At 40.1% G+C, this 27,557-nt stretch overlaps 1 protein-coding gene across 5 annotated transcripts in view; it reads right to left on the bottom strand.

The window, feature by feature from the left end:
• LOC126354048 (dentin matrix acidic phosphoprotein 1-like) overlaps positions 1-27,557 on the bottom strand; it is a 172,753-nt gene that overhangs the window by 137,579 nt on the left and 7,617 nt on the right. For all 5 annotated transcript variants that reach the window (XM_050003394.1, XM_050003396.1, XM_050003395.1 and 2 more), the window contains exon 2: positions 16,900-17,014. In XM_050003394.1, the coding sequence (XP_049859351.1) occupies positions 16,900-17,014 (115 nt within the window). The remainder of the gene's footprint in view (positions 1-16,899; positions 17,015-27,557) is intronic.

Here is a 27,557-nt window from a genome sequence, read left to right on the forward strand (position 1 = left end):
GAATAAATATGTTAAGTGCTACCTGACTTTCATGTTGGTTATCTCCATATAAAGCAATAACAAACAAACTAGGAAGTGTCTTAAAAACCAGTATCTGCTGCACAACTGCTACAAAACAAAGCATAAACACATCCATAGGCAGAAGGAACTGAGTGAAGCATTTAATTACTATTAAAGTGCTCAGATGATTTGGAGCTGATACGTAATATCATTTTTGAATATGTCTCACCTGTTCCTGTGTCCACAAGATCACATAAACCTGCATACCATAGACTGCAAAATCATTTAGTTGATTATATTGAGGACATTATTTGGGCACACTTCTGATTAGCCAAAATTGTCCTGCTCTTAGATATATGACAAACAATTGTGTGGTTGACATAAGATGTTACAAAAGTTTTATAAATGATATTTGGAGTGCTTTCCTCTTTTATTTCAAGAAATGACAAATAGCTCTAGGCCTCTTGAGAGTATAGAGTGGCAGCAAGCTCCACCCGAGAGAAAGTGCTGGAATATGATCTACACTCAGTGCTACAACATTTCGATTTCCATGGTTCCAATTGGCTTTGTGATTTATGGAAGTCAATTGCATACAGAGTTAAACAACCAGGTCACTGGAATAAGGAAAGAATCTATATTTTTGAACATCTGTAACACCTTGAGGAGGTTTTGCCCAATACACAGTGCAGCTCAACTGTAGTATAGAGCCTTGCAATTTTACTGTGAATGTGGTCTCACATCTCCACAAGTGGTAGCGTTCATTACCTTCAGAAAAACTGACATTGGCTCATCTACACACAATGCAAAATCCAGCTAAAATTGCACATTAGATTTATAGAACAGGAGTAAACATGCCATGTCTGTTCCCTATGACCTGTAGCTGAGAAGTGTCAAGATGATGAGTGCTGCAGATCACTTGATTATCGGTTGCCTCAGGTGTGGTGAGCTTATGGTCAAATATAAGACTGAGAAAACTCTTAAATATTTCATGCTCAGACATGAGGCAGTAATGTGCAACCAACACTGATGCCAAACATGCCTTGAACTATGAAAGGTGAAACACACACATTTCTATTCAGAAAACTGAAGCCTATCTATACTACTCACTCCTCCAGTCACCTAATGGTGCGATACAGCTAGCAAACAGAAATTACAAGACTGGAAAAAGCATTAAGTATTTCAAAAACCACTTATCAATAAGGAGACTTGTACAGGTATTCTTACCATGAATACTATGCTGTTAATACCAACGTCATATGTTACAATAGTATTATGAGAAGGAATGCTACTTACACATACAATTGCAGTCTCAGGCAACTGAAACCAGCAGAGATGCTGAGTTGCAGACAGGCACAACAAAAACGCTCTCACAATTAAAGCTTTTGGCCATTAAGGCCTCCATCAACAATAGACACACATATGCACAGACACACACACACTCTCACGCAAATACAACTTACACATACGACTGCAGTCTCAGGCAACTGAAACCACACTGTGAGCAGCAGCACCATTGCATGATGGGAGTGACGACTGGGTGGAAGTAAGGAGGAGGCTGGGGTGGGGAGGGGGAGGGGTAGTATGGTGGGGGTGGCAGACAGTGAAGTGTTGCTGGTTAGACGGAGGGCAGGGGAGAGGTGGGAGGGGGTGGGGATAGTGAAAAAGGAGAGAAATAAGAAGACTGGTCTGGTGGTGGAATGACGGCTATGTAGTGCTGCAATGAGAACAGGGAAGGGGCTGGATGGGTGAGGACAGCGGCGAATGAAGGTTGAAGCCAGGTGGGTTACGAGAACGTAGGATGCGTTGCAGGGTAAGTTCCAACCTGCGCAATTCAGAAAAGCTAGTGTTGGTGGAAAGGATCCATATGCCACAGGCTGTGAAGCACTCATTGAAAAGAAGGATATCATGTTTGGCAGTATGTTCAGCAACAGGATGGTCCACTTGTTTCTTTGTCGGTGGCCATTCATACAGACGGAAAGCTTGTTGGTTGTCATGCCTACATAGAATGGAGCACAGTGGTTGCAGCTTAGCTTGTAGACCACATGGCTGGTTGCACAAGTAGCTCTACCTTTGATGGGATAGGTGATGTTAGTGACCAGACTGGAGCAGGTGCTGGTGGTGGTGGGAGGATGTATGGGACAGCCAAATACACAGGTATCAGCCATGAGCTAAGGGGTTGGGAGCAGGGGTTGTGTAAGGATGGACAAGTATATTGCGTTGGTTTGGTGGACGGAGGAATACCACTGTGAGAGGGTTGGGGAGGATAATGGACAGGACATTTCTCATTTCAGAGCATGACAGGAGGTAACTGAAACCCTGGCGCAGAATATAATTCAGTTGCTCCAGTCCTGGGTGGTACTGGGTTACGAGGGGAATTCTCCTCTGTGGCCGGCTGGTGGAACTTTGGTAGGCGGTGGGAGACTCGCAAGATAAGACACGGGAGATTTTCCAATGTCAAATGTTGTTAGACTGTAACCCAGACGGTGTAACACTGTGACAAGACGTGCTGGCCGTGCACCAAGGCATGTTTAGCCACAGGGTGATCCTCATTACCAACAAACACTGTCTGCCTGTGTCCATTCATGCGAATGGACAGTTTGTTGCTGGTCATTCCCACATAGAAAGCGTCACAGTGTAGGCAGGTCAGTTGGTAAATCACGTGGGTGCTCTCACACGTGGCTCTGCCTTTGATCGTGTACAGCTTCCGGGTTAGAGGACTGGAGTAGGTGGCGGTGGAAGGGTGCATAGGACAGGTTTTACGCCGGGGGCGGTTACAAGGGTAGGAGCCAGAGGGTAGGGAAGGTGGTTTGGGGATTTCATAGGGATGAACCAAGAGGTTACGAAGGTTAGGTGGATGGCGGAAAGACACTATTGGTGGAGTGGGGAGGATTTCATGAAAGATGGATCTCATTTCGGGGCATGATTTTAGGAAGTCGTATCCCTGCTGGAGAGCCACATTCAGAGTCTGATCCAGTCCCGGGAAGTATCCTGTCACAAGTGGGGCACTTTGGTGGTTCTTCTGTGAGAGGTTCTGGATTTGAGGGGATGAGGAAGTGGCTCTGGTTATTTGCTTCTGTACCAGGTCGGGAGGGTAGTTGCGGGATGCGAAAGCTGTTTTCAGGTTGTTGGTGTAATGGTTCAGGGATTCAGGACTGGAGCAGATTCATTTGCCACGAAGGCTTAGGCTGTAGGAAAGGGACCGTTTGATATGGAATGGGTGGCAGCTGTCATAATGGAGGTACTGTTGCTTGTTGGTGGGTTTGATGTGGAATGACGTGTGAAGCTGGCCATTGGACATATGGAGGTCAACATCAAGGAAAGTGATGAGGAATGCATTTCGAAATCATTTCTATCAACTTACTTTCTCTTTTTGTTTGTACAAGTAGTTTCACTTTGTATTCATCTTCCCTTTTTCCGTAATCTACCATACATTGCGGATGGATATATGTGTGTGTGTGTGTGTGTGTGTGTGTGTGCGAGTGTACACCTGTCCTTTTTTTCCCTAAGGGAAGTCTTTCCGCTCCCGGGATTGGAATGACTCCTTACCTTCTCCCTTAAAACCCACATCCTTTTGTCTTTCCCTCTCCTTCCTGAAGAAGCAACCATCGGTTGCGAAAGCTAGTAACTCTGTGTGTGTGTTTGTGTGTTTTGTTCTTGTGCCTGTCTGCCGGCGCTTTCCCGCTTGGTAAGTCTTGGAATCTTTGTTTTTAATATATTTTTCCCATGTGGAAGCTTCTTTCTATTTTATTTACAAAAATGTCTTCAGGTACACAGAAAGCATGTGGAACACATTTTGTAAAGTGCACCTTGTTTTTTTAATGTGTTGCATGCCAGTCCTATCACGATTCATGATGAATTACACATGTTATAATAAATCATGCATAACTTTTTACCTATCAAAGGTACTGTGAAATGAACTTAACTACTGTGTTTTGTTGTCAAGTTCTAACATTAAAACATGTATCACATGACCCTCCTTCTATTGAAGAAATGTGAGCTGAATCCAATATGGCAGGTACCACGATGGCCAACAGGCTCCAGCAGTCACACAAAAAGTTTCCGCCCACCTCCTTTGCTTATATCCACATCCACCCTGCCCCTGGCTCTAACCATTTTCATGACATTTTACCCAGTTCTGGCGTTTGATATACCCTGTTTATGGCTGAGAAACTGACTGTTCAATCAGCAGATAAACAAGACTGAAAATGTAACTTCTGAAAGGCTAAAAAATGTTGCTAAGCTTTTGGACAATGCCCTTTTTCCGAGATACTAATAAACACACACATCACTTCATTGTCCCAGCCAACTACACTGGAACAGCACTGCAGCTTGACTAGGGTAAGGCATTGTGTTGTTGGATAAACTAACTGTGAGAATAAAGGAAGCAGGGAGGTGGAAAGGGAGGGATGAAGGGAGAGGCAGCAAGTCAATAAGTTAGGAACGTGTCACTAGTGAGTTCATCTTGCCAAAAGAGGAAGATACATCATGCGACACACACTGAAGGGAAGGAGTGGTTTTGGAGGGGACAACAGAACACTGGAAGAGGGAATAATCCACTGAATTACAGACCTCTATCAAATAGTTCAAATGGCTCTGAGCACTATGGGACTTACCATCTGAGGTCATCAGTCCCCTAGAACTTAGAACTGCTTAAACCTAACTAACCTAAGGACATCACACACATCCATGCCTGAGGCAGGATTCGAACCTGCGACCGTAACAGTCCGCAGTTCCGCAGTTCCAGACTGAAGCGCCTAGAACCGCTCGGACGCAGCAGCTGGTAGACCTGTATCACTGATATGAATTTGCAGAAGGATTTTGGAACATATAATGTATTTGAAACTTATGTTTTACCTCAAACAAAATGATCTGTTGACAAATAGTCAGCACTGATTCATAAAATATCATTCTTGTGAAATATAACTAGCTCTTTATCCACACAAAGTGATGAGTGCTACAAACAGGGGATCTCAAATTGATTCAACATTTCTAGATTTCCAGAAGGCTTTTGACACCACTCCTCACAAGCAACTATTAAACAAACTGCATGCCTACAGAGTATTGCCTCAGTTATGTGACTAGATTCATTGTTTCCTGTCAAAAAGGTCTCAGTCCATAGTAACTGATTGAAAATTATTGAGTAAAACACAAGTGATATCTGACGTTCCCCAAGGATGTGTTACAGGCCCTCTGCTGACCCTAATGTATATAAACAATTTAGGAGATGATTTGAGCAGTCCTCCCAGATTGTTTCCAGATGTTTCTGTCATTTACCATCTAGTAAAGTCATCAAAAGATCAAAACCAATTGTAGAGTGATTTACACAAGATGTATGTAGGGTGCAAAATGTGGCAACTGAATCTAAATAATGAAAAGTTTGGGGTCATCCACTTCAGTGCTGAAAGGAATCCATTAAATTTAAGACAAATTAAGATAAATCACACAAATAGAGTTTCAATGTAGCTCATAATTTGCAGCATTGTCTCCATAACTGATTATGCCCATTTGGTTCTGAATTGAGTGGAAGGACTGAACCACAGGCTTTGAAGGTTCTGTGACAAGCTAGGCTGTGACTTCCTGGACTTGTGCCATGGTGTTGAGAACTGTAGTGTCCCCCTAAACAGGTCAGGGGTGCACTAGAAATCAGATGCTGCTACGCAGGTTGCTGAGCATGTGTGGAGTGCACACAAGAGTTTTTTTAGATTAGGTAACTCTCCATCCAGTCCAGATAACAACAGCTGTAGGAAACCCAGAAGTATCAGTGTAAGATTGAAACAAGTGCCTCCCACAGCTGAGAGTATTAAAATCCTAAGAATAACCTGTCAAAGCTTCGCAACCAAGAGTCAGTGTGTGAAGCACTCATGAAAAGCTTATTGAAATCTGATATTGACAGCAATGAAATTTTTGGAGAAATTTTAAGTGTATATCAAAAGGATAGGCAAATAGGAAATGGACGTGGTGTACTTGTGACAGCGGAAAAGGAGCTTAAATCCACCAAGACAGAAACTGAAACTGCTTGTGAGATTGTTTGGGCAAGACTCAATATCAGGGGTGGGCGTAAAATGGTAATTATATCACCTAACAGACTCATCTCATGATATACCAAAAACTTTAGAGAAAAGCTCAGTTCACTTCTTCGTAAGTTTCCCAATCATACTGTAATCATCGGTGGAGACTTCAATCATCCGAAAATTAATTGCAAAAGCTAAAGGATCCTTTATTGTATGATTATATGATAGCGGAACAAACACTGGTAGCAGTTACTTCTGTAAAATATCTGGGAGTATGCGTGCGGAACGATTTGAAGTGGAATGATCATTTAAATTAATTGTTGGTAAGGCGGGTACCAGGTTGAGATTCATTGGGAGAGTCCTTAGAAAATGTAGTCCATCAACAAAGGAGGTGGCTTACAAAACACTCATTCGACCTATACTTGAGTACTGCTCACCAGTGTGGGATCCGTACCAGATCGGGTTGACGGAGGAGATAAAGAAGATCCAAAGAAGAGCGGCGCGTTTCGTCACAGAGTTATTTGGTAACCATGATAGCGTTATGGAGATGTTTAACAAACTCAAGTGGTAGACTCTGCAAGAGAGGCGCTCTGGATCGCGATGTAGCTTGCTCGCCAGGTTTCGAGAGGGTGCGTTTCTGGATGAGGTATCGAATATATTGCTTCCCCCTACTTATACCTCAAGTGGAGATCACGAATGTAAAATTAGAGAGATTAGAGCACGCACAGAGGCTTTCAGACAGTCGTTCTTCCCGTGAACCATACGCGACTGGAACAGGAAAGGGAGGTAATGGCAGTGGCACGTAAAGTGCCCTCCGCCACACACCGTTGGGTGGCTTGCGGAGTTTAAATGTAGATGTAGATGTAGATGAAAGTTTTGTTAGTGGTGTGCATAATAATACATCCTGTGAAACTTCACTACATGCCTTCACTGAAAACTACCGAGAACAAGTAGTTAAGAATCCCTCTTATGATGGAAATATACTCGATCTAATGGCAACAAATATGCCTGGCGTTTTTGTAGATGTCCCCAGTGAAACTGATATCAGTGACCATGACTGAAACAAGAAGAAAGACATGTTCAGTAAATAGATAAAAAATCTGTACTGTCAAATCTCAACAAGGAACTTGAAACTTTCAGAATATAACAGGAGTTTGTAGAGATATTGTGACTCAAATTTAAAAGAATAATTGACCATGCACCCTGTAGAACAGTACATAATGGGAGAAAACCTCCATGGGTACATAGTCACTATAAAGGAACTTCTAAAGAAACCGGGATTACTGCATAATAGGTATAATGCAAAGCATAGGGCTATAGATAGAGAGATGCTGAACTGAACATGTTTGGCTGTCTAGAGAGCAATGCCTGATGTCTTCAAAGACTACCACAGCAGAATACAGACAAGTGATCTTTTACAAAACCCAAAGAAATTCTGGTTGTATGTAAAAGTTGTTAGTGGCACCAAAGTTAGTATCCAGTCCCTAGCAAATGAGACAGCACTGAAACTGAGGGTAGCAAAGCAAAAGCTTAAATGCTTACTCCATTTTCAATTGTTTCTTTATAAGGAAAACCCAGGAGAACTGCTCCAATTTAATCCCCATACCACTGAAAATATGAATGAAATAAGTATTAGTGTCAGTAATATTGAGAAACAGCAGAAATCATTAGAATTGAATAAAGCTTCAGGGTCTTATGGAATCCCTGTCAGATTCTATTCTGAATTTGCAGCTGAGTTAGCCCCTCTTCTAACTATACAAAAAACTGAGTCCAGTTCCTGGAAAAAGGCAGAGGTGAGTCCTGTTTCTAAGAAGGGTAGCAGAAGTGACCACAAAACAATTGTCCCAGATCTTGACATCAGTTTGTTGTAGAATCTTAGAACATATTCTGAGCTCAAACATAATGAGGTATCCTAAACAGAATGATCTTCTCTATGCCAACCAGCATGGATTTCGAAAACATCAACCATGTGAAACCCAACTTGCACTTTTTCTCACGTGGCATACTGAAAACTTCGGATCAGGGCAATCAGGTAGATGCAGTGTTTCTTGACTTCCAAAAAGCATTTGACTCAGTACAACACTTACGCTTATTGCCAAAGAATGACCATATGGGGTATGTAGTGAAATTTGCTACAGGATTGAGGATGTTATCTTGGATGGATAGTCATTGTCAGATGTAGAAGTAACTTCAGAGGTGCCCCATGGAAGTGTGTTGGAACCACTGTTGTTCATTTTTCATATTAATGACCTTGCAGACAATAATCATAGTAAAATCAGGCTTTTTGCAGGTGACACAGTTGTTTATAATGAAGTACTATCTGAAAGAGCTGCATAAATATTAAGTCAGATAATGATAATATATCAAAGTGGTGCAGAGATTGGTAACTTGCTCTAAATGTGTTGATATGTAAAACTTTTCACTTCACAAAATGAAAAAATGTAGTATCCTATGGCTATAACATCAATGAGTCGCTGTTGGGACTGGAAAATTCATACAAATACCTGGGTGTAGCACTTTATTGGGATGTGAAATGGAATGATCACATAGGTACAGTTGTGAATAAAGCAGGCGGTAGACTTCGGGAAAGAGCAGCACAAATGATCACAAGTTTGTTTAACTGATGGGAGAGTGTCACAGAGATCCTGAAGGAACTAAACTGGGAGACTCTGGAAGTGAGACAAACTATCCCAAGAAAGACTATTTACAAAGTTTCAACAACTGGCTTTAAATGTTTCTTTAGTAATATACTACAACCCCTATCTATCGCTCACACAAGGATCATGAAGATAAGATTAGAATAATTACTTCATACACAGGGGCATTCAGACAATGACTGAGAATGACTGAAGGAAGTTGTACTCAGATGGTAAAAGATGTGAAAGACAGTGAAAATTTAGTGCAAAAAAACTCTTTTGAAGTGCTTTCTGCTGTGGATTCAGTGAACACATCAGAAAGGGTTGAAAAGTTGGAAATTAAGTAGGTCAAACAGTGAAAATACTATGTCAGGAGATATTCTAAAAACTCCGAAAATAAGTGCACACACCTACACTACCACAGACTTCAATGCAACAAAGGAAACTACGCTAAAAAACATATCTCCAGTGAAACTGCAAACTGCAGAACATTTAGAATATGTGCGGCAAAAAAACAACACTAGTCAGGTGAGAAGAAGAACCTTAAATCCTTCGGTTACAAAAAGTGTGAAACACAAAACAATCTGTGTGTTAGATGATAGTCATGGCCGTGAAATTTCTGTAATGTTGATGAGAACATGTAGTTTTAAGGCCTCTGGTTTCATAAAGCCAGGGTCTCCATTGAGTGAAATAACGGACCTAACAACCTCAACTGACGTAGCTAGTTTGAATAAAGACGATTTCACAGTGTTATGGAGGATCAAACGACGTCTATAGAAACGAGATACACAATGTGATTATAGAAATGAGTAAATATTTAAATAATCTAACCCACACAAATGTACTCATTGTGAACCTCCTGCATTGTCATGATTTACCACCCTGATCATGTGTGAACCGCGAAATTAATGTTGCAAAGAGTGTATCACTTAAATATGCACTAACTTTAAGAATGTCGATATTGTAGATATAAACAGATTGAAGCGAAGGTTCCATACAGTCCATGGACTTCATTTAAATACTAGCCGAAAAAATATGTACTCGCATTTCGAAGAAGAGTGAAGAAAAAAGTATAAGTGACAAACAAATGGAGATTAAGAAGTGCTTTAGATGAGTTACAAGCTGTGCCATCAACCAAACGCAAATTACCAAGTGGCTTAAACCGATTAGGCAAGAAACAATCAATCAAGTTGTCAGCCAAACTAAAATTACGAAATGGTTTAAACCAGAGAGGACAGATGTAGATGAAGCAAAACTTATACAAGCTCCAGAAGTTAACTCACCTGCTGATTGCCACCAGCGAACAGAAGCCACACACAAGAAAGATACAGAAATTTTTTTAGGGTAAGTGCTTATTAGAAATTCCATTAGATAAAGAATCAGAAACCATTTCAACTAAAGTTGCTACATACCCAGATTTTGCTATACTACAACATAACGTTCAGTCACTCACAAATAAAATTTCCATGCTGGTAGCACTACCCCAGTATGCACTAAACATAGACATAATTTGCATTATTGAACATTGGCTACGAAATGACAAAGTAAAATTAACCTCAATCTCAGGATATAGATTAGCAAGTCATTTTAGCCAAGAGTTTTCCAAACATGGTGGCTTTGGTATCTTTATGAAAGAACAAATAAAGTTCTGTGATGTCAGTAAAAGTTATATTGATCAACTGAAAAAGACTTTGAACTTTCCATTACCAAACTGCCAGAGCTTAATTTCATAGCTATTAACACATGTAGAGCACCAAGTGGAAACCTGTCAGTCTTCATGAATAAACTAGAGGTTCTGCTGAACAGGATCAGTACCCTAAATATTAAGATAGTGCTTTAAGCAGATTTCAATATTGATTTTTCAAAAGACAGTAGCACCAGAGATGTTTTGATAAATACCAACACATTCAATATGATCCCCACAATACACTGTCCAACAAGATTAACAGAATGCTCAAATTCCATTATTGACCAAATATTCATCTCAGGAACAACTTACAGATTCACAAGCAGAGTACTGAGCATGGGTTATAGTGATCATGAGGCACAGCTGCTGTGTATAGAAATGCCAACAAGTAGCAGCAGTTCCAGAAAAGTAGTTGCAAAAAGAATCTTTTCTGAAGATAACATTTGAATTTTTAATCTCTTACTGGCGAAGGAAAACTGGGAAAGCATCACCACTCAGAACAATGTTGATAGCATGTACATGAGTTTTCACAGCTCTTTCTTCACTATTTTAATGTATCATTTCCAAAAGTAGTAAAAACAGTAAAACCTAACAATAATAAGCAATAGGTAAAGAAACGCATAAAAATTTCCAGTGAGAGAAACAGATTTCTGCAGTACTCTTGTAAGAAATACAGAGTAACCCAAGAATTCACAGATTATTCAAAAGCCTACAAAAGAATCTATGGTAGAGCAGTCAAAGAGGCAAAAATTATGTGGAATGACAATTTGATAAGAAACTCATTTCAGTGCCAAAGAAAAAGGATGGATCATCAACACTAGAAGGCTCAAAAGTTACAGACCCAAATTCAGCTGTTGAAAAATTCAATGACTACTTCACCTCACTAGCTGAAGACCTCATTCAAGTACACTGTCAAGGACCAGTCCCAAGTTTCTCCAGCAAGTCAGTGGTCTCGACTGCTTCTATGTATGTGTATGAAACAAACCCCAATGAAATTATAAGTAAAATTAAATCATTCGGCAATAAAATGTCAAGTGGTCTTGATGAAGTACTTGATTTCATATTAAAAGCATGTGCTCACCACGTAGCAAACGCCTTGGCAAAATTTTCTACCTCTCTTTACAAACTGACGTATTTCCAGATTTTTAAAATAGCAAAAGTTTCCCCACTGCTAAAAAAATGTTCTTCTGAAAAAATATCAAACTACCGACCTGTGTCACAGTTAAGTTCCTTCTCAAAAATACTAGAAAAACTCTTCTATGACAGGCTTTTAGGTTTCATAAATAAATATGCACCTCTTACAGGACAGCAACATGGTTTTAGAAAGTCTAAATCTATACAGACAGCAATTTTCGAATTCTTAGACTGCATTTTAAAATCCCTTGATCAACATAAATTAGCTGCAGGTATTTTTCTAGATCCATCAAAAGCCTTCGATGTCCTGGACCATAACATTCAGCTCAAAAAATTAGAAAGACGAGGAGTAAGAGGTGTAGCGCATAGCTGGTTGCGTTCATACCTAAAAAACTGCAGGCAGAAAGTATCACTTCAGTATGAATTCAACAAAATGAATAAAACAAGAAACAACTCCTTTCTTTCTAGGGAATTACCAATAAAATATGGTATACCACAGGGCTCAATCTTAGGTCCACTACTCTTCTTGATTTATGTGGACGACTTAGTTGAATATATAAGTCCCACAAAAACTATCCTGTTTGCCGATTACACCAGTATATTGCTCACTGGATCCAGTCCAGAAACTCTGGGGTCCACAGCAGAAAGTTCTATGAAAAGACTTTCTGAGTGGTTCACAAAAAACAAACTTATTATAAATACTGAAAAAACTGTGTGTGTTGATTTTCATTTAATTCCTCCGACTAATCAAATCTATATTCAAGCCCAATTAAAAAATGATCTCCTAGAAAATGTAAGTGCCGCAAAATTCTTGGGTCTTTGGGTTCAGCAAGACTTTAAGTGGGGCACACATATAAATAACTTGTGTAGAAAACTATCATCTGCATGCTATGGCCTAAGAATTTGAAAGGCTACAACAAGCAAAACAACAGTACTGCAGGCATACTATTCACAGTTCCACTCACTAATCCAATATGGGATCATTTTCTGGGGATACTCAACTCACAGTGTAACGGTTTTTAGAATGCAAAAAAGAGCTTTAAGAATAATTTGTGGCCTTAAAAAGATGGAGTCCTGTAAATCCCATTTTACTGAGGTTGTTGTTCTAAATGTTCAAAGTTTATTCATTTATGAAACTATCTTGTTCACTAGGGACTACCTCCTGCAAACAGGCAAACTGATACAGAACAAAAACATACACAACTATAGTACCAGAAGGGAATAAAATATACATCAAAAATTTCACAGAACACCCACCTATCAAAGGAGCATGATTAACATTGGTGTAATACTACACAATAAGATACCAGAGGAATAAAAAATACTACTCATCCAATATTTAAAGCTAAACTAAAGGCATTTCTAACAAAACACTGTTTCTTTTCTGTCAGAGAATTTCTGAATAAGTAACAAAATTAACTGTAATAGGTACTTAATTTTAATTTGCCTACTATTTTGCTAAAGCTATGTATTATTGTAACTTATCTTTGACCTGTCAAATATCAATTGTGCAATTTGTGCTATATGATAAAACTGGACCAATAAAAAGTAAAAAATAAATTTTTCCCATTCTCCATACATGAACAGAACAGGAGGAAACCCTAATAACTGCTACAGTGGGAAGTATCCTCTGCCACGCACCTCACAATGGTTTGAAGAATGTAGATGTAGATTTAAAGGATGTCAGTTCAACTAATTACTTAGGGCTTATAATTATGGATAACTTAAACTGGAATGGACACACAGATAACATTGTGGGGGAAAGAAAACCAAAAACTGTGTTTTATTAGCAGAACATTTAGAAGATGCAACAAATCTCCTTCAGAGGCTACCTACACTACACTTGTCTGTCCCCTTCTGGAGTAATGCTGCATGGTATGTGATTCATATCAGATAGGACTGATGAAGCATATTGAAGAAGTTCAAAGAATGGCACATCATTATGTATCATCATGAAACTTCCTGGTAGATTAGAACTGTGTCCCAGACCAAGACTCAAACTTGGGACCTTTGCCTTTCACGAGCAAGTGCTCTACCATCTGAGCTACCCAAGCATGACTCACGACCCTTCCTCACAGCTTCAATTCTGCAATACCTCGTCTCCTACCTTCCAAACTTCACAGAAGCTCTCCTGCGAACCTTGCAGAACTAGCACTCCTGGAAAAAAAGATATTGCGGAAACATGGATTAGCCACAGTCTGGGGATGTTTCCAGAATGAGATTTTCAGTCTGCAGCGAAGTGTGTGCTGATGTGAAACTAATTGGCAGATTAAAACTGTGTGCCAGACTGCAACTCGAACTCGGAACCTCCGCCTTTCGCAGGCAAGTGCTCTACCATCTGAGCTATGAAAGCACAACTCAAGACCCATCCTCAGAGCTTCAATTCTGCCAGTAGCTCAGATGGGACTGATGTTACCATCATGGCAAGGCCATTGGCTTTTTGTAAATTGAGTGTATAGCACAACACAAGTTTGGGAGATGTAAGAATGATTTTTGGCATGGTGTTCCTCTTTTCTGAGTAGGATATAGGTAGCAAAAGCCGTGGCAAACAGAGAGGTTAAGCTGGTACAATCCAGCATGATTTTGAGAAATAAGAGGGATGCTCTTTCTCATCTGATTCATGAGAACAGTACAAGGAGTAGGAACATCTGTGGATGTGTTACAGGATGTATTTTTGCAGACTGGGTTGAAGGGTAGTGCCTACCTGTGAGGGATTTCATAAAATATTCAGTATATTGGTCAATAGATTACTCATCACCATAGATGTGTCATCCATGGACGGGCACACTGTTTGGGGGAGGCTTCTTAGTGTGGAAAGGATGGAAGCTACCAAAATGGAAGTACTGTTGATGATTAGTGGGCTTGATATGGACAGAGGGTTTTATGGAGCCACTGGAGAGCTAGAGGTCAACACCCAGGATTAGCTGTGGGAAACCAGTTGTTTTGGTCATGCCCAGCTTTTTCAGGGCCTTTGTGGGTGAATCAGATGCTACATTTAAGTTCATTGGTAGGCTACTGTGAAAATTCAGTACCTCCCTATAAAAGAAAGTGCTTATAAAACACTCGTCAAGCAGGGGATATTGAGTATATGCAACAAACAGCTGCACAGACAGTGACAGAAATTCTGAAAAACCTCAACTGGCATACACCTGAAGATAGGAAGCAACTAGCTGACAGACGCCTATTTACAAAATTTCAAGCAGTAGTATTAAGTAGGTAATCCAGGAATATACCACTTTCTCCAACATATCACTCCTGTAGCGAGCTCAAAGGCAATATTAGACCAATTACTGCATGCACACAGGTTTTTAAATAGTCTTTCATCCCACACTCCATACATGAGTGAAACAAAAAGAAATTCTAATATGTGGTACAATGGGAAGTATATTTCCAGCATGCACTTCACAGTCATTTGCAGAGTATAGCATAGATACAAATATAGACTCAATCAAACAGGCTTCAAAATATGTAATAGAAAGTTGTTAAATGTGTTATTTGAAAGTGTTCAAGAAAATGAGTGGGTGTACTGAAAATAGGTTTTCACAAAACTGGTAACATTTTTGTGAAAGGTTGATGGTGAGTAATAAATCATCATTTAAAAAGTCTGAAGCATACTGATCTCATTAACATTAACATACAGATGTTGCTACTGATTTTTCACTGTGGTACCAGGAAAAACAAATGTGAGGGAGTAAATGAACTTGAAACATGACTTACGATGTGCATCAGCTGAAACCAGACTAAATATAAAAAAGATAGCTAGAAATAAGTAGTAGCAACTTTTTTAGTGATTGATTAACTCATTATTTCTTGGTTCAAAAATAAGAGAATTTATTTTTGACCGTGGATTAATTAAATATGATTTACCTTCTAGCACTATAAAAACTGGAGTGTTGCACTTTTTTGTTAACCTTATATTGATTAGGAACTAAACTTTGTTGGTGGTACTGGATGGCATCTGTTCTTAATGGGATTGGGAAGCACTGCTCTAATCTTATAAGCAGTAGTCAATTAAATATCCCTTTGGTCTCACTTTAAGAATTCATACTATTTCTAGAGAATTAATTTCTTGGTGCAAGTGGATATAAAACTTTTTATCATAATGTAATATTCCTCTCTGACATTTACTTGTTGAGAGTGAATTTATTCATAGATTTTCAACTGGATATTTCGTAATGAATATGTCTTATACATATGTGTTCTGGCATTAAATAGCATTAATTTCATCAACAAGCATTTTTACAACATGGATCTCACACTTTATGAATTGTATTCTAAGCTACAGGTTATTGATGGTAACAGTACTCTGTTAATCACTAACTGGTTGTAACATCATACTCTGCAGATCCTTGTGAAGTACTTGGTAGAGAATAATTCCCACTGTACTAGTTATTAGGGCTTCTTCCCACTCCATTCTTATATGGAACACAGGAAGAATGATAGCTTAAACTCAACTCCTCTGTGTATAGCTATAGTTAGTCAAATCTTGTCTTCAGGTTTTCTGTGGGAGTGTGGCTCAATGGTCAGGTGCATGCCACTCCAGCAACTTGCATGTCACTAATCTACCCCTTACCCAACAGGGAGAGGGGGCCCTACAGTGTAGTGTGGAATATGAACCACAATTATCCCTAGCAGCTCCTCACTTCACTGAGACAGTGATGTACTTGATAATTTGGCCTGTAGATTAAGGGCAGACTGAAAAATTCTGTGGTTCAACAGGGAATCCTGTGACCTCACAGTTTCCAGGCATACGCTTTACCACTATATCACCAGGCCCAACCTTATAAGAGTGATAAATGATAGGTGGGGGAGGGGGATCATAGTATATTCCTAAATTCATCACTTAAAGTGGGTTCTTGCAATTTTCTTAGTAGGCTTTCATGGGATATTTTGTGTCTACCTTCAAGTGTTTGCCAGTTTACATTTTTCATCAATTCTGTGACATGATCCCAAGGGTAAAACAAGTCTGTGACCATTTGTACTGACGTTATTTGTATATGTTCAACGTATGTTGCTAGTCCATACAGGTCCACACACTTGAACAATATTCTAGGATGGGTTGCACAAGTATTTTGTAAGCAATCTTATTTGCAGGCTGATTCTGTTTCCCTATAATTCTGATAATGAACAGAAGTCTGCCACCTGCCTTACCTAATACTGAGCCTACTTAGTCACTCCACTTCTTTATCCCCAAAATTTTTACATCTAGCTGCTTGTATGAGCTGAGTTGACTAAACATATTACAAGAAAAATAATTGAAAATAGCAGGAATTACTTACAGTAAAATTCATTTTCCCTTACTAGGAACTACGTCTGAAGAATTAAATTCAGAATTACCACTGTACTCAAACAATCTAAAAGAGAAAGTGTTCTGTTAGTCTAGTTAAATAAAAATTTTAAGCTGCCCTAGGAGTTCATGAGGACCACTTACCTGTATCAGTGTCAGGTACCTCAGTCACAGGCTCATTACTTCCAGGCACAGTTTCAGTCACATCCACTCTCTCTGAGGCAGTTACATCCTCTCTTGGTGATGTTTCACTTTGCACCTACAAAAATGGAGAAAAAACTGTCAGAAAAGTAACAAAACTTTAAAAATCAATTATTGTCATAGTCTGGCTTTTCTCCTGAGCAGGAGACATTTTTGGCTCTTTTTTGTAGGTGCATACTTTCTCTTCTAAGTGTAGAGTTCATTATTGCATTCAAATGTGTCCACAATGCCCTACAATAAGTTACCTTTCTTTGAAGCGGTAAACAATGCGAAATCATGCAGACCCATATTCAAAAAAACTGTCAGTTCTTCCTCTTCCCTGCATTTTTATCTACAAAACATCAGTTTTCATCAAACACAGCTCACTGTGTGCCCACTCTGAATGCTCATGTGCAAACTCTGAATGCTTGCCTGCATTATAGATGGAAGTACTTCTGTGTCGAATGAAGAGGCTGCAAGATGTCACAGGTGAGACATTCATTAGCCTATAATGATATAACTGTATACATTGTCAAGATCAAGTGGTATATTTCTCCAAGTAAACACCTTACACAATATATCAAACAGTTCTTTCACACCCTGGAGTAAAATGCATATGCTAAGCTCGATTCAGTCTGTGGTCTGCAGTGTTGGAAACCTTATAGTTTTCACCTGCAGGTGACCTACTCTCAAAACATACCTTAGTGCTGCAGTTTGGACCACTTAACTCCTCTATGGTTGTAATAGTCTTTGCATCTTCAAGTACCCAATGTGTATGTCCATCAGTATTGTCTTGATTTTGACTGGGTATTATCTGTATAAGATCTTTAATTCTTTTCTCGTGCCAACCCTGAATATATTCTTTGTAGTAACTTAGGCTTCACATCCAGCTCCCTATCCCCTATAGTGTTTTGACTGGATTACAGCAATTTGATTCTGATTACAATTGTCATTGGATTTACATGTTAAACTGTTCACGTCCTTTATTATTGTGTCTTCTTGCCAGTTAGGTGTCTGATAGTTTATATCCATCCCTCTATGGGCTATTTCGCACAAGGAAACATTCTGTTTTCAAGGTATTTTGTTTCCAGTATGTATTGATTTAGTCTTTAGGTCATGCTATCTTTATCTTCCACATCTGGAACTTTTCTGGATTCCTTTTGATCTTGGATGGCAGTTTTTTTATTTTTTATTTCTTCTAGTGCATGTTTTTCACCAAACTGATTATTATATAGAATTGATAACTTAACTTTCTTCCTCCACCTCATCCAACGCCTTTGTTTTCTAGACCTATTTTTGTTTACACAATGAATCTCATTTACAAATTATAGGCTATCAGTTCCAGCCTTGGGATTCAAATTTTCTTCTTATTTGGTATGAACTCAAAAATAAACATATTACCTCTCAGTCAGAAAGCAATACATCCCTGTGTAACAATGCAATCTTTCCCTGGCACCTGACAAAGTTTATCTCTATTCTTACAGAAATGCATAAAGCACGAAATCTCATTTTTCTGCCCTTCTCTCGACAGTGTGAGAAAACTGCATGTATTTTTTTCATAGTACTTGTCTATGTATCTGTAATCCATGTTGCCACTGACGTATAGTCTCTCACAATTATGGATCTTAAGCCTAACCACCTCTGTAGTTGAGGTTGCTAACACACACCTGAGCAATAGTGCCCGACTGAGAGGTAAGCTGGTTCTAATCCTCGCGGACAATGAAATTTGTTGATTAAATTCTTCTCTTTTTGTATATTTTTCCTAATTCTGCTTGTATGTGTCATCAAGCATGTCCTTTTCCACAATACCTGACTCCACATGAAACGGAATAAGTAGAGGTAATTTCTTTCTTGGGGTTCACACTTTGGGACCCCATTTACCTCAGCATTTTCTGAAATTTTGTTAAGAATTTTGCTCGCTCTGTCTCAACTATTAAAACATAGTATTGTTCTGTTTTGCCTCTGTCTCCTCTATTTTCTTCCTGGCTACCACTATGTAAGAAGATGCTCAAGCTACTGCTGCAAAACAATGCAGAAACTTGTCCCACAGCTTTCTTAGAGACTCCCACTTTCGGTTGAGGGTTCTCCATTTCCAATTCAATAACTGCCCCCCCCCCCCCCTTCCACCTCTAACACTGACAGAAATTATGTCCAACCTGTGAGTGTTCTCATTCTCTATGTGGTCAAAGTTATCCAGACACCCCCAAAAACATACTTTTTCCATATTAGGTGCATTGTTCTGTCACCTACTGCCAGGTACTCTATATCAGCAACCTCAGGAGTCATTAGACTTTGTGAGAGAGTGGAATGGGGCACTCTGAGGAACTCACTGACTTCGAATGTGGTCAGGTGATTGAGTGTCACTTGTGCCATAGGTCTGTACATGAGATTTACACACTCCTAACATCCCTAGGCCCACTGTTTCCGATGTGATTGTGAAGTGGAAACATGAATGGACAAGTACAGCACAAAAACATACAGGCCGACCTCGTCTGTTGACTGACAGAGACCGCTGACAGCTGGAGGGGGTCATAACATTGGACGATTGCACAGTGGAAAAACGTTGTGTGGAGTGATGAATCACGGTACACAGTGTAGCAGTCTAATGGCAGGTTGTGGGTATGGTGAATGCCCAGTGAACGTCATCTGCCAGAATGTTTAGTGCCAACAGTAAAATTCGGAGGTGGTGGTGCTACAGTGTGGTTGTGTTTTTCATGTAGGGAGCTTGCACCCATTTTTGTTTTGCATGGCACTATCACAGCACAGGCCTACATTTATGTTTCAAGCACCTTCTTGCTTCCCACAATTGAAGAGCAATTAGGGGATGGTGATTGCGTCTTTCAACACGGTCGACCACCTGTTCATAATGCACGGCCTGTGGCAAAGTGGTTACATGACAGTAATGTAATGGACTGGCCTGCAAAGAGTCCTGGCCTGAATCCTATAGAACACCTTTGGAATGTTTTGGAATGCTGATTTCATGCCAGCTCTCACTGATCAACATCGATTCCTCTCCTCAGTGCAACACTCAGTGAAGAATGGGCTGCCGTTCCCCAAGGAACATTCCAGCACTTGACCGAACGTATACCTGCAAGAGTGGAAGCTGTCATCAAGGCTAAGGGTCGGCCAACACTATACTGAATTCCAGCATTACTGATGGAGAGAGCCACAAACTTGGAAGTCATTTTCAGCCAGGTGTTGGGATACTTTTGACCACATAGTGTATATCACTACTCATGCTCAGCAGTGCAGGAGAGCAGAGATCCCTCCACACCACAGGTGACAACCTATTGCACCTTATAACTTTAAAAACCCACACCGTTTAGTACTTTATCTATCTGCAACAACTGTCAGTACATTTGTTCAAAAAGCAGCTAACAGGTTTTTGCATATAAGTTAACATACAGGCTATGAACACTTACATCTGTTTTATGGCAATTCTAGTTGTGTAAGTTTTTATTTTATTACATTATCTTTCTTTTATCCCCACTCTAATACCAGCCTGGAGATATGCATGTCATCAGCTGACTAACTCCTGTTCTTGTGTGATGTCTGCTTATGGTGTTTGGTGTTCTTATACCATATTCTACATGCACTTTCATCCGCATGTAAGCATTCATGAGCTCTTTCTGCATTAACACATTTTATTATTGTATTACGTATTTTTCTTGTGTTTTTATATGGCTACAGTACTAGGATGCTAATAATGGAGTAATTCTAAATGTGCACCATTTCTTTGTCTCTAAATTTTTAAACCTTTCCTTCTTCAGTTTTCTAATGCTTTTACCCAGCCTGTACTTATTTGTGATATATTTTTCTCTATGGTCTTGTGAAGCAGGGCACCAGGTACCTAAAACTGGCCAGGAAATAAAATTTCCTTTGTGTAACTGGTTGCTGATTTTTTCAACAAACTCACACTGTAAGTGAAACTTAACATTGTCAGGGAGCAGACAGCAGTCTTAACATAGTTTATTAAACAAAAACTTTAAAGTAAAAACTTAATGCCTAGTTCCTCAATTTTCTTATTATAATTTAGTACGACAAAGAGTTTTGGTTGCTTTATACAACCATTTTCAGATCATTCAAAATGAAAGAAGCAGTGAACATGCATTGGAAAGCATCTTTAGCTGTATCCTTGCAATAACATGTATTTTTAAATGCTAAGACAATCACAGTATGTAGTTCAAAATCATCACACGAGAAAGCCAGTTTGTAGACAATAATCTCAGAAGACGAAGGTAATACTGAATGAAAATGGCCAGTTGCATGAGTAAAAGCTGCAGCAAAAGCCAATTATTTGCAGTTTTGTAACAGGTATTATACACTCCTGGAAATTGAAATAAGAACACCGTGAATTCATTGTCCCAGGAAGGGGAAACTTTATTAACACATTCCTGGGGTCAGATACATCACATGATCACACTGACAGAACCACAGGCACATAGACACAGGCAACAGAGCATGCACAATGTCGGCACTAATACAGTATATATCCACCTTTCGCAGCAATGCAGGATGGTATTCTCCCATGGAGACGATCGTAGAGATGCTGGATGTAGTCCTGTGGAACGGCTTGCCATGCCATTTCCACCTGGCGCCTCAGTTGGAGCAGCGTTCGTGCTGGATGTGCAGACTGCGTGAGACGACGCTTCATCCAGTCCCAAACATGCTCAATGGGGGACAGATCCGGAGATCTTGCTGGCCAGGGTAGTTGACTTACACCTTCTAGAGCACATTGGGTGGCACGGGATACATGCGGATGTGCATTGTCCTGTTGGAACAGCAAGTTCCCTTGCCGGTCTAGGAATGGTAGAACGATGGGTTCGATGACGGTTTGGATGTACCGTGCACTTTTCAGTGTCCCCTCGACGATCACCAGAGGTGTACGGCCAGTGTAGGAGATCGCTCCCCACACCATGATGCCGGGTGTTGGACCTGTGTGCCTCGGTCGTATGCAGTCCTGATTGTGGCGCTCACCTGCACGGCGCCAAACACGCATACGACCATCATTGGCACCAAGGCAGAAGCGACTCTCATCGCTGAAGACGATACATCTCCATTCACCCGTCCATTCACGCCTGTCGCGACACCACTGGAGGCGGGCTGCTCGATGTTGGGGCGTGAGCGGAAGACGGCCTAACGGTGTGCGGAACCGTAGCCCAGCTTCATGGAGACGGTTGCGAATGGTCCTCGCCGATACCCCAGGAGCAACAGTGTCCCTAATTTGCTGGGAAGTGGCGGTGCGGTCCCCTACGCACTGCGTAGGATCCTACGGTTTTGGCGTGCATCCGTGCGTCGCTGCAGTCCGGTCCCAGGTCGACGGGCACGTGCACCTTCTGCCGACCACTGGCGACAACATCGATGTACTGTGGAGACCTCACGCCCCACGTGTTGAGCAATTCGGCGGTACGTCCACCCGGCCTCCCGCATGCCCACTATACGCCCTCGCTCAAAGTCCGTCAACTGCACATACAGTTCACGTCCACGCTGTCGCGGCATGCTACCTGTGTTAAAGACTGCGATGGAGCTCCGTATGCCACGGCAAACTGGCTGACATGGATGGCGGCGGTGCACAAATGCTGCGCAGCTAGCGCCATTCAGCGGCCAACACCGCGGTTCCTGGTGTGTCCGCTGTGCCGTGCGTGTGATCATTGCTTGTACAGCCCTCTCGCAGTGTCCGGAGCAAGTATGGTGGGTCTGACACACCGGTGTCAATGTGTTCTTTTTTCCATTTCCAGGAGTGTAGTAAGAACAGCATATGCAACAGTTCCAAAAATTGTCAGCTTGTCTTTAGCCTGGCTTACAAAAGAATGATCCTGCATGATGTATGAAATATTTATCTTTATAAAATGTGCACAGGCCGAAGAACAGAAGGAGGAGATAATTTTTATATGAAAACCTTTACACCTTTTTAAATAAAACAAACTTTATTAACATTCTTCATCTTTATTCTTTGTGTCTACATATTTATTCTGAACCTAGTCACCCTATCAATCAATACATTTTTTTCCAAACAAGAGATCAGTTTGTTGACATTGCTGTCAGCTGTTTGACTTTGTTGACAGGGCCACAAGCTCACTTCTGCTTGCACCACTTTATTGCTATCAAAGTGATATTCTCAAAGGTGTACTTCAAGTTCTCAAAACAGATGAAAATCAGATGGGACCAAGTCGGAACTGTTTATTTTATTACTTGGTATGTGTATTCCATGGATCCATATATGCGAGTAATTCACTTGGATGTGGAACATGTCAATACAATTAAAGCAACACAATTAATACTGCATAATAATAATAACATAGTACAATAATATAAATAATAGTATCAGTTTTTCTTACTTGCTAGCTAACATTTACCTAGTATTGTAATTCACTAACATTTAATATAATATTGTATCTTTCATCTAATAACTGAATAACATGATACAACTTTTCATTCAAGAAGTGCATTAAAAGTGTATATGGAAACTTTTAATTATTTCTGTAAAAGAATTCATCTAAGGAGTATAGTGGATGGTCAAGCAGGTATTTCTTTAAGATACATCTGAATAAAAGTTCTAATAGCAGCACATTTTACTCCCTTTTGTACAAGTGACAAATTTTTTAGTTCAAAATGTAAATAATCCTTACCTCTAGTGTCATACTTGTAGTATGAACAATTTGTTTCATACAGGGTATACTTGTTAATGACAAAATTTATCAGAGAGAATATGTACTGACCTGTTGTTGTCAGTATTCCTAATGGTGTGAAGAGTTTTCTACATGGGGTTCAGGAGAAACCCCACACATAATTCTGACTGCTCTCTTCTCAGCTGTTAGGATTTTTTAGACTGGTGAATTAGCCCAGAACATTATGCCATAACTTATTAATAAGTGAAAGTACCCAAAATAAGTTGATTTTAAAATGGTAATGTCCCCAAGATGAGTGATGTTTTTTAAAGCAAAAGTTGCTGATGACAGCCTTTTTAGATTTAGGGACACATGATGTTCCCAGTTGAGCCTAATTTCAATATGAATGTCAATATGAACCCCTAGGAATTCAGTGGAGTGTACCTGTTCTAGTACTTGGTTGTCGTGTGCAGTGACTATGTTTTCTGGATTTTTATTTTCAGTGTGGAACTGAATAACATTAGTTTTTTAGTATGAACTGAATAAGAATTAATTGGAAACAAAGCTGTAATTTCTCTGAGTATGTCATTAACATCAGGCTCTAAATCAGTAGCGAACGTACTATCTACCACAAAGCTTGTATCATCAGCAAACGTTGTGAATTCACATTTTTTGCAAATGGACAGGGGTAGATGATTAACATATACTAAAAACTGTATGGGTCCAAGGACAGATCTCTGGGGAACCCCATGCTGTATTTGGCTCCATTCAGAAGCCACAGCATTAAGAGATCCTGTATGGAGGATGATCAATGACAATGACCCCAGTCATCAGATTGGTGCAGATGTTGTAGCATAGAGCAGCACTCACTGTACGCAGCTATGTCTTCTATGGATTTTTGTTGAAGGAATGTTTTCTGGAGTTAGAAACTTGATTACAGCACATTGTTTTTCATACAATGACATAATTATGTAGCACACTGCCATGTCACATGCTACAATTCTTAGCTATCTAGTGGCAGAGCATTCCTTGCATCCACAAAGCTGGAAAGTCGATCATGTAATATGCATGACATTTAATACCTCAACCAATATTGAGAATAGAATAAAAAATCTGGAGGCATTACTTTTCAGTGTGTCGTTAGATTTACAAGGTGGAATCAAATGAGAACCTTAAATATTTTTTAAAAATTTATATTGAACCAAAGTAGAACACAAGTGTATCATTTTTTGATATAGTCTCACTATCATTCAACCTACTTCCTCCAGCACAAAGGAAGCGCACAAATTACTCTTAAAAGAAACAAAAATTTCTTTTGGTCATGTGCACAGCCACTTGCGCACTATCTGCTGCATCTCTTCATCGAAACAATTGCTCTAATTATTCTCATGAAGAAGCCACCAACTTGTGCTTAAAAGTGTCACAAACGTTCTTCAAAGATGCTAACATGTCACTCTTTCAGTTCTGGAATGAGCTGCTGTGGCATCCATATTGCAGACACTTTGCAAAACTTAAAGCACTTCATGAATGATGTATTGTGGAGTACTGAACCATAACTAAAGTTCTCAGCAATTTCATCCACCAGCAGAAAGTGATTTTCCATCACAGAGTCTTCAAATTCTGTAGCAGACTATGTTGTCACACCATGGTGTGCCTGACCCTGGTGCTGAGCGTCTGCCACGAAAGTCACACCATTTTAAAACTTTCTATTCCACCCATACCCTTGCTGCATTGATACAATATGCATCACCATACTGGATCTTCATTCACCAATGGATTTCAATAGATTTAATACATTCACTGTTCAGAATATGTATGACAGAAAGCTGTTCTTCTTTACTGCTCTTACGAAGTAGGGCAACCATTTTGAACTGATGTTGTGGCTGAGTTTCATTTGTCTGTGGTATGCTGCCAACTGTAGGGCATTTCTTACATCATTGGTACCAGTATTGCCAACTTACAGAACCATGGCATGAAAATCAGTCTTTAATAACACTTTTAAGGTTTTCATTTCACTCTCCCTTGTGCAATCTGTGTAAATGACTTGCCTAACATTATGTTGTGTAAATCCACTCTATATGGAGATGACATCAGATCTGTCACCACTGGAAAAGACTTTGCAGCATTCAAGCATCAAAATAATGAACATCTCAGACAGGCTAGTACAGTGTTTGGATGCAAAGAACGGTGTGTTATTCATGAAAAAACTGGAAATATGTAATTCCTCTGGATGAGCAGTTCTTGGTGCTTCAGTCATGAACCACACGGCTGCTATGGTCGCAGGTTCGAATCCTGCCTCAGGCATGGATGTGTGTGATGTCTTTAAGTTAGTTAGGTTTAAGTAGTTTTAAGTTTAGGGGACTGATGGCATCAGCTGTTAAGTCCCACAGTGCTTGGAGCCATTTGAATTTTTTAATTCCTCTGGGCTAAAAATATATTATTTTGCAAAAGAGGTAATTAGCTGCATTTGTGGAGTCCAGAGAAGTGAATTCTGTCCACTGCACTTTAGATAACAGGCAGTTAGATGGATTTGTGGAGTCCAAGTAACATGTCTGCTGTATCCTGCTCCTAGTGCATGTGAGTGTGAGGGCATCAAGTGTAGCTGCACATGTGTACTTAAATCGACTGCTAACTGTATCAGTGCAGGCCAGCCACTAGAAGCCACCTGTAGGAAGTGTGCACATGGTACAGTCTCCACTGCACTGTCTATGGTGACTAGCATCTATATATGCATGCAGCAGCACTGACTCACACTCACTATGTTCTTTTAGTTTGTACCACTCATATAATTTGTTCTGTGTATTGCTTATGTTGCACCTGCTGTGGCATTCTTTTGTCTTGTTATGTGTGGAGTGACAAGAGGCTTATTTCAATTATTGTTCAGAGGTTTATGAATAAAGCAATATTTGCGTTACTTGGATTGGTTTTGTGTATTACTTGGTTACTACATGATGCACATATCATACAGGGGCCCTGCAGCCGAACTTCATGAGCTTAGCTGTAAGTGTCAGTTCGTAAATGATGCCCATAATGACTCCAATTCGGACTCTATAATGCACGACACAATTATCTGTTTAGCTCCGGACAAGGAAGTGCACCAGCAGACTTTACTCTATGAAAACCACCCCCTTGGCAGAGGCTTTGCAAACAGAACAATCTCTTGAAGTTTCTGGGGGAGCGGGTGACCAAATTGAAGCATGGGGTGATGTAGTAGTCGTGTTACATGATGTGACCATTACCTTGCATGAGGAAGTGGCAGTGGCCATGGTAAGCATGGGGGCCCAGTCCTGAGCAGACCAAGGCTCGCCCAAGCAACTGTGACCACCACAGCACCAGCATCAGCCTTCTCTGCTTCCATGTTGTCCTTTCTGTTTTGTCCAGCACAAACGTTCAGTGTGCCCTAAGCACTGGGCTACTTGTAATGCTTGCTAGAAGAAAGGCCACATTGCCTCCGTTTCTCATTTTCAGTAGATTGCTCAGGATATGGACATGGACATAAACTGTGTGACTCCAGTGCTTGTGACTTCTCCCAAGCTGTTTATCAAATTAAATATTTTTCAAGAATTGCTCCAGCTACTGGTTGACATAAGTGCTGCAATAAAGTTATTTAATTATCAAACTTATGTGAGTTTAGGTTTGTCACTGTTGACACCGGTCTGCTGGGATAAATTATGACCTACCTCTTGCAAGGCAGTGGTCTCTTGCATTTCTTTTTTGGTGGCTGTTGATGCCAGTGGTGAGAACTTGTTCGGTATGGATGCATTTCAAGCATTTGGATTTTCTATCACCGATGCAGTTCATATTTTGCCTGACCAGGTACTGTATTCTCAATTGTAAACACTGTATGAGAAGTTTTCAGACTTGTTTTTGAAAGGTATACGAAGTGCTGTGAATTTTTCTCCCATATTTCTTTGAAATCCATGGCTCAGCCTCATTTTTGCCAAGTGTGTCATACTCCTGTCGCCATGAAAGATCAAGTGAAAGCAGAATTGGACAGATTTCAGGTTCTAAGGA

Source organism: Schistocerca gregaria, chromosome 3, assembly GCF_023897955.1.
Source record: "Schistocerca gregaria isolate iqSchGreg1 chromosome 3, iqSchGreg1.2, whole genome shotgun sequence".
Classification (NCBI taxonomy): Eukaryota; Metazoa; Arthropoda; class Insecta; order Orthoptera; family Acrididae; genus Schistocerca; species Schistocerca gregaria.